The sequence below is a fragment of the Bos javanicus genome, chromosome 14, assembly GCF_032452875.1.
Source record: "Bos javanicus breed banteng chromosome 14, ARS-OSU_banteng_1.0, whole genome shotgun sequence".
Lineage (NCBI taxonomy): Eukaryota > Metazoa > Chordata > Mammalia > Artiodactyla > Bovidae > Bos > Bos javanicus.
This window is the reverse complement of record NC_083881.1, coordinates 45159197-45172944: the sequence shown is the minus strand read 5'-3', so window position 1 is coordinate 45172944 and position 13748 is coordinate 45159197. Positions and strand designations below refer to the sequence as shown.

At 43.6% G+C, this 13748-nt stretch overlaps 1 protein-coding gene across 1 annotated transcript in view; it reads left to right on the top strand.

Moving 5' to 3' along the window:
• Nucleotides 1–501: 501 nt before the first annotated feature.
• MAL2 (mal, T cell differentiation protein 2) overlaps nt 502–13748 on the top strand; it is a 33236-nt gene continuing 19989 nt past the window's right edge. Inside the window, exon 1 of the mRNA XM_061439082.1 lies at nt 502–737. Within this exon, the coding sequence (XP_061295066.1) occupies nt 606–737 (132 nt within the window). The 5' untranslated portion in view covers nt 502–605. The remainder of the gene's footprint in view (nt 738–13748) is intronic.

Genomic DNA, 13748 nt, shown 5'->3' with positions numbered 1-13748 from the left:
CTGCCCGACATCCATCGCCAACAGATGTTGGCGCTGACCCATCTGACTCCACCAGGCGACAATGTCCTAGTGGTGTTTTTAAAATCCCACAAGAGTCCCATTTAAAATTGATCCACTCCCTTTTTTAGGTGTGACTGATGACCTTGATTTTACCTTGAGTCACAGATCCAAGACCTGATTTGTAGTTACATTGAGGAAAGTGCGATAGGGAAGCTGTGAGAGTTGGGGGGACAGGTGAAAGAAAACAGGTGGAAACTACGGGGAGGGAGACTAAGGGGAGCAAATAAAGAGTAGGGAAGTGGAGCCAGGAGCGCTGGCCGCTGGGTGGCACAGGGGACCGGGAGAACGGGCGCCGGAAGAATCGGGCCAGGTGGCCGCCGCACCTGTGCACGTGACCCGCGCAGGCGCAGTGGCGGAGGCGCGCTCACCTGGGCCCACGTGACGGGGCGGGGCCCGGCCTGGCCGAGGACGGCGGGGCCACGCCCCCCTCCCTCCCGAGCGGCGCGCCAGGACCCGGCGGGCCCGAGCGGCGGCGGCGGCGGGAGCCCGGGAGGCGGAGGCGGGCGGAGGGAGGTGGCGGCGCGCGGAGACGCAGCAGCGGCAGCATGTCGGCCGGCGGAGCACCAGTTCCGCCGCCCCCGAATCCCGCCATGTCCTTCCCCGCGCCTCGGGTCACCCTGCCCGCCGGCCCCGACATCCTGCGGACCTACTCCGGCGCCTTCGTGTGCCTGGAGATTGTAAGTGGGGCAGCCTGGGCGAGGGTTGCGCCCTGGGTGGCGAGGACGGGCGGCCGCATCCTGAACCCCGGGAGCTGTCTCCCTCTGCGCGGTACCCCGGCTCCCGTCCCCCCGACGTGGCCTCCTCCGGCGCTCCTACCGGGGTCCTCCCGGTGCCCAGCGCAGCCCGCATCTGGGCGGCGGTGCCACCGCCCGGCCCTCTCGCCTGGCACCTGTTACGCGGCAACCTGCTCCTCCGCTGGCGACAGAAATGGTCCCGGGAGAGCCATCAGGAGGCCTCGCGGGGCCGAGGATTGGGGACTTGAAGAGTAGACGGGCTATTTGGGTTTGGGGGTACCGTCGGAGACTCCAGGAGGCTTGCCCGGGGTGGGAGGCGCGCGGGGCTGGAGGCCTCGCCTGTTGCTACCTGCCATTTTATTGGGTGGTGCAAGGTGTAGCCGATGACTGAGTGACCAGGAGGCCGCCAGGATGTGGAAAGCGGGGGCGGGAGGTACCAGGAAGAGGAGGAGGAAGGCTAAAGACCTGGGCACTTTTTTGGGGGTTTTAGTTTTCTCGTTTTGCCACTCTGAGCGCCCTTTGGATCGGTGAGAGGAGCAGGGCTCAAGAAGCAGAGCAGGGGAAAGGTGAAGCACAGACGGTTGCCCTTGGCAGTAGCTAATCCAGTGAACTGAGGCTGGTAGGGGAAAGGTACAGACGTGGCTGTCAAGTTCCTAGCTGCCTGCCTTTGCGCCTCTCCCTTCCTCGTCTACCTTTGAGACTCAGCCCAGTTCCTTGGGCTTAGGTGACCGTCGAGTTATCCGGCCTGTCATGCAGGCTTTTTGGGCTGCAGACTTGAACTTTTAAAACGTCATTTTATGGAGTTGGGAGGTTTTGAAGCTCGCTAGGAAAAATGTGCAAATATAAATTAGGCAACCTGGGGTTGCATCATGCCCTGAGAACGGCAAATACAGAGGGAAACGTTCGCGAGTCGGCGCCTTTTCTGCAGGCGGGATTTGTTTGCTCGCTTTGGGGAGTTTTCTTTCGTCCCCTCAACCCCCTCCTTTGCGTTTGCATAACCTGAATTTGGGTCGCTTCGGTTTCACTTTTGTGCTTGCGGGGCTGGGACGCCTGGTGAGCATTGGTTTTCCGCCCTATTGTGCTAAGGCACCCTAAGTTAGGTTTTAGCTCAGATTTGAATCTGAAAAAGGAGACAAGTTCCAGGCTTTAACATCAGTAATCGGATCGTGACTGCGAGGCTGGAAGAGGCCGATTTGAGTCTGTGCCCAGTTTGGAAGTATCTGAATACCTTGGGATGAGGGACGGGCATCCAGGTGAGAAGAGCCGGGAGAGGGTGGCTTTGTGCGGTCTGCACCGCTAGGCCAAGGGAGACAGTGTAGACCAGTGAAGGCTGGCAAGAAAGAATTCACAGGTTTTGAGCCAATTGAGTTTGCTATTCTTCAAACTCCAGTTGTTTGCATACCTCTGTCAGAAATTTTTGCCATATCCACTTGTTCTAGAATTTACAGATTGTGCACTTAAATGCATTTACCTTCTGCACTTCAGAACCTTATCGTACCCTCATCCTAAGCATTAAAAACATGAATTCTCAAATGTGATATGCTGGTTATATTTTTCTAATATTTATTCAGATAGATACTTGTAAATATATGCATATGTATGTATATACAGGCTTTCCAGGTGGTGCTAGTGGTAAAGAACCTGCCTGCCAATGTAGGAGATGTAAATTCAATCCCTGGCTTGGGAGCATCCCCTGGAGGAGGGCATGGCAACCCATTACAGTATTCTTGCCAAAGAATCCTGTGAACAGGGGAAACTGGCAGGCTACAGTCCATGGGGTCACAAAGGGTTGGACAAAAATGAAATGACTTAGCAGAGCAGAGCAGGTACATGTATATGTAACCATATGTGACATAAATATATGTATATATATGCAAAGAAGGCTTATCCCTGTGCTATCAAATCACATGCCATCTCAAGAACCACCTGAGTTTATGTGACACTTTCTGGAAACTCTGCTTAATTCTGAGGGAAAAAAGTGGAAAATGATTTATTCTATTTCCTCTCTCCCACCCCAGTATCCTCTTTATTTATCTAACCCCGTGGTTCTCAACTCCCGCCATACTTAATTGCTCAGGCAGATTTTCAAAATAGTCCCTAGGCCAGACTAATTAAATCAGACTCTCTAGGGGAGCACCTCAAGTCCATGAGGTTTTTCAAAATCTCCTCAGAGGTACTAATGCAGTCTTGGCTGAGAACCACCAAGGGAGACCTTTATGGGACTCTGTTGACAAGAAGCCTCTCTCCCTGCTAGAACTTTTGCCTCACTCCATTCCAGGAGAAGTCCCAGACTTCTGGATATTTCAATCCAAGAAATATCCAGTCTCTTTCCTCTTGTCTCTTCATTTCCTCTGGCTTCGTATCCCACAAGCACTTCTAGGGTCCTTATCTAGATAGAACGGCATCACTTCCGAAAGCCACTTGCATTTAATTTTCACTTGTTATGGCCAAATATCTTGATAGGTTTAAATCTGAGCCCCCCATTACCTTTCACGTGATATCAACATCCCTCCTTCCCAACCCAACCCACGAAAAATAAAAGGACTAAAATATTTCAGTGGAATTGGTGACCTTAGAGAAAGCAGAGACCACATTGGAACCAAAATATAGCTCCTTCTTGACCCTCATCATGTACCACGTAGTGCTGTTGGATTATGTGCTTTAAGAGCGCTGAGATGGAGACCACCTTGGTCCCCTCTTCCTATCTAGAAAGTCCACACTGAGAAGGTGTGGACAGACATGAGCAAAGGAGACATTTTTAAAGCACCCTTGGTCCTTGATTTCTTAATTTCCCTCTAATGTTCTGATCCCTTGAAATTGTTGAGTCTCCCGTGGCTCCTCTTCAGAAATTTCTCTGTAAATTAATGTGAGAAGTAGTTCTAAACACTGATGATCTCCTTTCTGGGGAGCCCTTATTTGAGCTCCTGCAAGGTTTCTAAATATGCCCAGACCCCTTAATTTTGACCTTTTATCAGATCTACCTGTCCTTGCAATTTCTTTATGTCCAGTGCTGTCAAAACTGAACACTTGAAAACCAAACCTGACAAAGATGAGCTGGACTATCAATCATTGATGAAACCATGATCTTGGAGTTCATGTCTCACACTAAGCAGTAACTTTGCTCCGATAATTTTATTTCAATTCACCTTATTATACCATATTCACAGTCTCTCAAGTGTAAGGCAGTTGTTGGGGAGATAACTCAAAAGATACAGGTATTGTCAGCCTCCAAACACCAGGTAAAGTAGTTTATAGTGCTGGGTTCCCAGGTGGAGATAGTGCAACTCTTAGACACCTAAGTTGTCCTCCTCTGGCATTTTGCACTCAGCTGTACTTACCAACATGTGCTTGCTATGAAGAGTTTAATACTAAGTTAGTTTTGCAAAGCAAAGCTTTTTAGTTTAAGATGGGAACCCTTCAAAAGTTATCATTTTCAAAATCTAATGCTTTGATTCAGTGGTTCCTGAATTAATGTTTTCCAAATTATTCACCAGGTAATTAGTGAATATCTGTTGTGTACAAGACATCATTCTAGGAACAAAGATGTTTAGACCCTGCCTCACCTGAAAGAGCTTGTAACCTGGTTGAGAGGATATGTCCCCAAATAACTACCATTCAGGGAATAAAGACTCAACCATGGAAAGTGAACTATAGGCAAAACACTCTCTAGGCAGGTCTGTTTAGGAAGATGCCATTGGAGCATCTGAACTTTTGGGCTGAGCAAGCTGTTTTCGGTTCTTGTCCTTAATGAGCTTGTCTTGTATTAATATAATGCACAAGAAGATCAGAAGTACGAATGTATTACACATGGAAAATAGTAAAGTTCATTATCGTACTCAGTGTGTTTCACAGTTTCAGTTCAGTTCAGTTCAGTTCAGTCTTTGCAACCCCATGAATCGCAGCACGCCAGGCCTCCCTGTCCATCACCGACTCCCGGAGTTCACTCAGACTCACGTCCATCGAATCAGTGATGCCATCCATCGTCATCCACTGAAACTCACAGTTTCAGTGTTTAGGAAACCATCTGCACTCCCCCAGGATAATCCTGAACATCTCTCTTTATGTGAGATAGTCTAGGACTCTTATTCATAGGCTTCCAACTGCAGTGTTTAGGATGCCACAATAATTTTCATGTATTCCACAAATGATTAAGAACTAGCTATGTATCACACCTTCTTTTATGCCCTGAAAATAGGACAATTAACAAACTCCTGCTCTTAAAAGAAATTCCTATACAGTGAAGTACAAGCCGGGAGAGAATTATAATGCTATGTTTGAAGTGATAAAATTGGTCTATGAAAAGTACTGTTTAAAAACAGGGTGGAGTACATCTGGCCACTGGGAAGGTCATATAAGGCAGCTTCAATGGGACGGTGACGTTTGAGTTTAATCTGAAAGTATGCGTAGAGGTTCAATAGACAGAAAAAAAATGGGAAAGAGAATTCCAGATAGAAACGAGAATATGTGCAAACCCCAGAGACAAGAAAGACCATGGCATAGAGGTCCTGGCAACAATTAGTGTTTTTCAATGTTTGTTTTTTCACATGACTCATGGGAAGGTGGCAGGGAAGGAAAAAGGGCAGGTAGAGTTCAAGATGTGGTTTGCTGAGAAATGGTCAGCCAAGGCATAACATTTATTCTGTCTGTGATGGGGAGCTGCTGAAGGACAGAGATAAACTTGATCAGACTTGTGTTGTAGAAATCTTTGAGTAGTGAAGGTTGGTCATAATGCAGAGAGATTGAAGGCAGGGATGATAGCTAAGGGGCTTACTGCAGTAGTTTGGATGAGGGATAATGCAAACCAGAAGTATGACAAAGAAAAGAAGCAGAGAAGAGACACAGACTTGATGTTTAGAAGGTCAACCATGATGTAAAGTTGTGACGTGGCCTGAAATGATCCTAGACCAAACTTGAGTATGATATATAACACAGAGGAATTATACCAGAAAAACAAAATGTTAATGAAAGGATGATGGGGAGGGATGGGCTATGCAGCAGGCATGTGCAGTCATGCAGATAAATTTATGACAAGGATTTCAGGTTATTTTCAACCCACAGCTTTGACTGTAGATGGACTAACACATAAATGTTTCACTGTGTAGAGTTTTCCTCTCTTGCCCAGAAAATAGATAATGGTTGCAAAGGGACGTTGTGTGTCTGCAGTGGTAAAGATGGGGCTATCTGTGAGTATATTTCCCTGTGTAGGTGCTAAGTCACTTCAGTAGTGTCCGATTCTGTGTGACCCCATAGATGGCAGCCCACCAGGCTTCCCTGTCCCTGGGATTCTCCAGGCAAGAACACTGGAGTGGGTTGCCATTTCCTTCTCCAATGCATGAAAGTGAAAAGTGAAAGTGAAGTCACTCAGCCATGTCCAACCCTCAATGACCCCATGGACTGCAGCCTTCCAGACTCCTCCGTCCATGGGATTTTCCAGGCAAGAGTGCTGGAGTGGGGTGCCATTGTGTTAAAAGGATTTTAATTCTTAGGTAAGATTTTTCTTTTGCCTCTGAGTTGAGAATCTCTATCCATGAGAAAGGAGTCTTTAAAACTTCATAAGAGAAAAAAAAAGCCCCTGCCAAAGATTATTTTCAGCAGTCATTTGCCCTGATTGGCAGCTCCCTAAGAAATATGAAGAACTGAAATATGGGAAACTTTAAACCAAGTTGCTGAAAACCTTGACCTTGAGCTCCAAAGGAAAAGGTAAAGGAGAGATTTGTCTTGTGGAGTCCGATAGAAATGTTGTACCTAGTGGCAGGAGCCGGGGACAGAGTGTGTCTGCATTGATACAACTGAAGAGGAAAGACTGTGTAATGACAGGGGACAGGAGCCAGGCTGGTGTACCCAATACCACGCATGTGCAGTACTTAACAAACGCTGTGTGATTGTTCTGTAGGACACATTGAAGAGTGTGTGAAAATATTTCAGAGAAACTGTCTGGAGCTGGGAAGGGCAGCTTTGAAGTATGCCTGCTCAAAGTCTTGTCCAATTTCTTCTTTTTTTTTTTATAACAAGTTAGTTGTTTTTATTTATTTATTTTTTTTATTTTTAAACTTTACAATATTGTATTGGTTTTGCCAAATATCAAAATGAATCCGCCACAGGTATACATGTGTTCCCCATCCTGAACCCTCCTCCCTCCTCCCTCCCCATACCATCCCTCTGGGTCATCCCAGTGCACCAGCCCCAACAGCAGATAAATGGGTAAGAAAGCTATGGTACATATACACAATGGAGTATTACTCAGCCATTAAAAAGAATTCATTTGAATCAGTTCTAATGAGATGGATGAAACTGGAGCCTGTTATACAGAGTGAAGTAAGCCAGAAAGAAAAACACCAATACAGTATACTAACACATATATATGGAATTTAGAAAGATGGTAACAATAACCCTGTATACGAGACAGCAAAAGAGACACTGATGTATAGAACAGTCTTATGGACTCTGTGGGAGAGGGAGAGGGTGGGAAGATTTGGGATAATGGCATTAAACATGTATAATATCATGTATGAAACGAGTCACCAGTCCAGGTTCGATGTGCAATACTGGATGCTTGGGGCTTGTCCAATTTCTTTCTAGAAGAAAGGAAACATTTTATTAAAAAAAATTTTATTTATATTTTTGTGTGAAAATTGTATAACTCTTCATATAGAATTCATTCACAGTGCTTTTCAGTCTGTTATATTCTTCTGCTTCTCTGTATATTCTTGCTATTAATTTTTGAGAGTTTGATATTGAAATTCCAACTAAAAATCTTAATTTATCTACTTAAAAAATAATTGTGATATATATATATAGTGGAACTATATGTAACCTTGTTCTGTATCTTCCAAGTCTCCTGTAAATGTGTTATCATACTTTCATAATTAAAAAAAAATAAAATAAGAAAAGAAAATAGTAAAAACTAAATGGAAAAATCTAGGTGCTGTAAGTATTCACTGTAAAATTCAGTCTTCTTTTCTTTATGATTTTTTTTTATAATAAAACATTGGAGAGGAAACAAAAAAATTTTTTACTGAAATATAGATAGTTGATTTACAGTGTTGTGTTAGTTTCATACAAACAGCAAAGTGATTCAGTTATACATATATATAAGTATTGTTGCTGTTGTTTACTCACTAAGTCATAGCCAACTCTTTGTGACCCCATGGACTGTAGCACATCAGCTTCTCTGTCCATGGGATTTCCCAGGCAAGAATTGTGGAGTGGTCGGGGCGGGGGAGAAGAGGGAGGGCGGGGGAGGGAGAGGCAAAAAAGAAAAAAAAAAAAAAGAATTGTGGAGTGTGTTGCCATGTCATTCTCCATATATCAGTGTACATATTTTTTTTTACATTCTCTTTCATTATAGGTTGTTACAGGATATTGAGTATAGTTCCCTGTGCTATGCAGTAGGTCCTTATTGATGCTCTGTTTTGTATAGTAGTATATATATTTTAATCCCAATCTCCTAATTTATTCCTCCACACTTTCCCATTTGGTAACCATAAGTTTGTTTTCTACATCTGTGAGTCTATTTCTGTTTTGTAAGTAAGTTCATTTTTAGCGTTTTTGAGATTCCACATATAAGCAGTATCATGTGATACTTATCTTTCTCTTTCTGGCTTACGTCACTTAGTACGATCACCTCTAGGTCCATCCATGTTGCTGCAAATGGCATTATTTTATTCTTTTTATGGCTGAGTCCATTGTGTATTAACCACATCTTCTTTATCCATTTGTCTGTCAGTGAACACAGATTCCGTGTCTTAGCGATTGTTGATAATACTGCAATGAATATTCGGGTGCATTTATCTTTTCAAAATATGGTTTTCTCAGGATATTTGTCCAGGAGTAGGTTGGCTAGATTATATGGTATCACTATTTTTAGTTTTTTAAGGAACCTCCATTCTCTTCTCCATGGTGGATGTACCAATTTACATTCCCAACAACAGGGTAGGAGTGTTCCTTTTTCTCCACACCTTCTCCAGCACTTATTATTGCCCAACATCTAAAATGTCATGACTCTTCTTCAGGAGCTTATAGTTTACTTGACTTTCCTGTGTCCTATTTTATATGAAAAGGGCCATGCCCTTGAATAGTCACCAGAGATGACATTCCTAACTTTTGTGTAATAGCTTTCAGAAGAAGGGGGATAAAAAGAAAGATAAGAGGCAATGACTTGTACAGTCCTTGTTGATGCTAAAGCATTGGTATTTCTGCATGAACATTTTAACCTGGAGGATAACTTGCTACCTATAAACATATGAAAAACAGATTTTAAAAATCAAGGGAAATTATAAATAAGAATAAAAAAGAGCCAGAACATACATCTTCCCTATAATATGGGCTTTCCATTTTAGGGTTAGTAAATGGCAACCCACTCCAGTATTTTTACCTGGAGAATCCCAGGGACGGCGGAGCCTGGTGGGCTGCCATCTATGGGGTTGCACAGAGTCGGACACCACTGGGGCGACTTAGCAGCAGCAGCAGCAGCAGCAACAGCTATTTGAGAAACCAAAATGGAAGTTTAGGTCAGATGGACAAGGAAAAAGTCTAATTCTTGATGACACTGTCAAATGTATTTTTAAATCTTTCAAATGTAAATTGAAATAGCAAATCCTCATTTGCATTAGGTCTTTTCTGTAGATGTCATTTCTTGTTGCTTCTCAGAATTTGTCCTTTTTTTCCCTGATTAAAAACAAAACAAACGAAACACCTTGACAATGTTTGCTTCTGAGAACTGTACCAGGGCTAGTCCAGGAACAGTTTGAATGGAAATCAGCATGGTGAGAAGGCAGATGGTGATTGATGGAGAGGAGCCAGGGTGGATGGGGCAAGGCACAAGACAAGCACTACTTTGGTCACTCGTCCCATGGCCATTGCAGTAGAATAGGTAAACTGAATAAAAGCTTGGGCTCAGATGAAGAATTAGAAAGAAGATTGAAAGAGGTATCATGAGCTAGATTTCAAAAGGTGCCAGCTTCCCCATAACTTGCCACCCTAGGCTCCTAAGATCTTGTACGAGGCTGTGGGTGTTGCCAATAATAACTTAAAATTTGAGAAGGACATGTTCCTGCTTCCCAAGTCTTCATGCCTATTTTTGAACACCCACCATGTACCAAGGAATGAGCCAAGCTCCAGACAGCAGTGTGTTCCCAGCGTCTCAAGCTGCTCCTCTGGAGCAATGTCCTCTAGAACCATCTATTAAACACACTGGTGAGTTTCCTTCATTTCAAAGAGAATGCAATTGAGCATCCTCAGTATAAAGTGCTGGCCTGGGTTCTGAGCATACAGAGATGTTTAGGCAATGTGGCCGACTCTGACCTCACAATCCAGTGGGCAAAACATGCATGCGAGCCTCTGATTTCAACCAGTCAGGGAAGTCTTTCTGTTAAGACTTGGTAGCAGAGTTTTGTTATCCAACAAAAAGTCTCAAGGCAGCATGCTGGGCAGAAGCATGGACCAGTGTGATGGCCTCTTTGTATGCAGGGGAAGAGAGGCAGAGGCTGCAGTGCAGAGAGAGAGCAGCAGGGAAAGGAGCACCGCAGGGAGAGGGTGAGCTTGGAGAGGCTGACAGGAGTCTCCCCCGTGCTATCTCCACTGGACTGCAGTCATGTCGTGAATGACTTTGCACTTTTATGGGCTGCCTTGTAAATACATCTATCAGTTATTGTATCTGTTGACTGAAGTATATTCCACTTAAAAACATTCTTTGGAACACATGTTGTATATAAAACAGAGTTATAGGTGATCTAGTCACTAGAAGATAAATAGTCTGAACATGTTAAACGTCCTTTAACCATATTGTTTCATGTGCAGGAACCTGATTGGTCGGCATCCATTGAAATAGGAGAGATTATCAAGATAAGGTGTCCTGAACTTTTGGAGGGCCTCAAACCCCTTTGTGATTCTGATGGACATTGAAGACTATATATGACTGTATACAGAAGACTGTATACAGAAAAAATGTATATGCACTTACCTACACAATTTGATATGATTTTGGAGAATCAGTCTGGCCCTTTCCCCCAAGCCAATCCATGGCCAAATTACAAAAACTCTGCTCTGGAATAAACATTAGACTTTTGGGGGCTGGAATAGCATAATGTTAAGAGTATAAGTTCAGATCCCAGGACTAATATTTATTAACTGTATGATTTAGAGAAAGTTATTAATGACTCTATCTTGAATAGCTTATCTATAAAATGGGAATAATAATAGTGCTTATCTCTCAGTGTTTGTAAGGCTTAAGTTGGTACAAATAAAACCCTCAAAACAGTGCTTGGAACACAAGAGCTAGGTAAATACTAGCTCATATTTCTCTTAGCCTCATCAGCTTTAACCTCATATGTAAGCCAGGTTGGGAGACGTTTTTTTCCTCTAGGCATTCTGGTTTTTTCATTCCACTGATATAAAGTGATAAAATGTCCAATATGTAAATAGTAGGGAAATTGGAAAGAGAGGGTTATGCATTACATACAGAAAGTTCACAGTATTGAAGTGTTTCTCCTTAGGGGCAGTCTGACCAGCCCTTCATACCTTCAGCTTCACTTACCTTTTCCTGGTCTCATTCCAAATATTGACTGAAAATAGGTCAGCATAGAAATTGGCCTGTTTATTTAGTGAATAATAAGAGTATACTAAGATGAAGGTGTCAAAGTGGTTTGGAAATTATTAGCTAAGTTGTCGGAGGGCATGTTTAAAAGCACGCTGTTAGGAAATAAGTGACATTTGAAAAGAAAAAGGGTGTTTGCAAAAGGCATCCTTTGGGGACATAGGAAGGCCATCCAAATAGGAGCCAAGTTGAGAAGCCTGTAATCCATGCAGCCAGAATTATCAGTTACTCAAGACCATGGTTTCCCATGGGGTTACGTATTTTTGTCCGTCCACAGTTTCTAGTGAAAACATGTTTTAGCTCCAACTGTGAGGGTTCAGTTTGGTGTGATGTGTGGATGAACGCTTGCCTGGTTTTCTCATGGCAAGGCTTCAGCCAGGTCACACCCTCTGGTCTGCAGGAGCCAATCTGAAGTGATGAGCATACACTAAGCCACAAAGGAGACCCCTGGGTTTAGGAATGGGTAGCAACTTAGTCACTGCAACTCGGGGTGTATTTGAGCACTTAAGGTGCATGCCAAGTACACTTAAATTTGAGCTCAGGAGGCAAGGGGTAAGAGGGGAAGACTGATACCTGCTTGAAGAGGTTATTTACTTTTGCATTGCCTGGAAGTCGGATTGTCTTCTTGTCAGGGCTGAGATTCAAAGTCATGAGCCCTGACTTTATTTCTGGAAGAAATTTCAAAAGGTGGTGCCTTAAGGAGTCTTGTATGTAATTATCAGACTTTTTAGGACACCAGAGAGTGGTGGAAGGCCATAATAGACAAGAGGTCAGAAGTGGACTCAGATCCAAGGCACACACACCACCAGTGAACTGGCATTCCCCGCTTCTTCAGGCCGTGTGCATGCTCCAGTTGCTGCAAGATGTTATCGACTGTTCTCCCTCGGATTTGAACCATTTTTGTGTTCTGCTTTTCACTTCTAAAAACAAAGCTTCCTCCAGAGTCACGTCTTCTGAATAAGGATGCTGATAATTAACGTGGCTGGTAAATATTCTGAACTTAGGAATGCCTAGAATCAGGTGAAGAGAATATACTCAACATTGGTAATGTTAGTAAAGGCTCAGTTTTTTTTAAAGTTGGAGCCAGATTTGGATGCTCAGGAGAAAAGTAGCTTTTGGCAAAAAGAAGAGGTAGTGTATTGTGGAGTAAGGAGAAATACTGTGTCAAGGCCCTACGGACCTGTTCACCAATGTGACAGTCTTGCAACGAGAAAGGTGGATCTCCAGAGTGGCTTAATTCTCTTCTCTGGCCCATCCTCTGTCTACTGCAGTGAGCAAGACTTAAATCTGGGTTTCACAGAATCTCTGATCTGAGGATGTAGAGTGTGGGTGTGTGTGCATGCGCATGCGTGCAAAACCATTTGTGGGGGCAGAGGGGAAGGCATTCATACACCTTCCTGCCTCCCCTCCCCTCTTTCCAGCCATACCCACATCACAGACAGGAACGCAAGTCTGTTCTCTTCTCATATACACACTTAGTTCCCTTTCCTAGCCTTTGAGGTATGGGAAGGACAGTAGTTTCGGGTCTGACAAGGACAGTTCATCTCTACTGTGTCACGTTAGCATCCCTTGTCACAGCCCTCATCTGCCTGGAAAGCCTGCTTCAGGGCCTGCCTCCCCAGCCTGCCTTCTGCATTCCTCCCCTTCTGCTCCTTCTCCCCGCTCCCCATCTCCCGGAGCACACAGCATTGAGCTCTTTTTATAGCACTCACCACAATCTGCTCCTGAATCAGATTTGATGGTGTCTATTTCTCCCTTATTGAGCGCTCCTGGAGACAGAACCTTGCCTTTTTTTTTTTCACCTTTTTTCTCAGTGTCCTTCTACAGTGCTTGGCAGCAGATTTGAGGCTGGCCAGTTTGAGGTCCAGTCCAGGTTTATTACATGTTATGCTTAATTCCAAGAGATCATATAGCATCTTCTTTAGAGGTGTCACGTGATCATAACATTTGTATCGTATAATGATGCTTATCCTTCTGAGTCTGCTTGTCCCCAATGGACAGTGGCAGGATGTTCTTTATTATTCTTTATTTTGGCACCTGGAGTCTCAAAAATGATTCTTGAATTAATAGATATTCAGTAGTGATGTATATTTCTTAAGTAGTATTTAAAATAATGTTGCTTATTTGTTGGGGGGAGAGTAAGAACAATGTACCAAGAAGAAGAGGCTGAGAAAAAAGAAAAAATGGAAGATCTTATCACCTTCAAATATGTATTAAACAGTAAGAAAGAGCAGAGAATCTTTTACCAGGAACACTGTTTCTTTCATAGCTACTAAGGTTATGGTTATATTTTTTAAAATATATATTAATATTCATGACTTAGATTTACTTCATAAAACTTTCCGGGTCGATTGTTCATG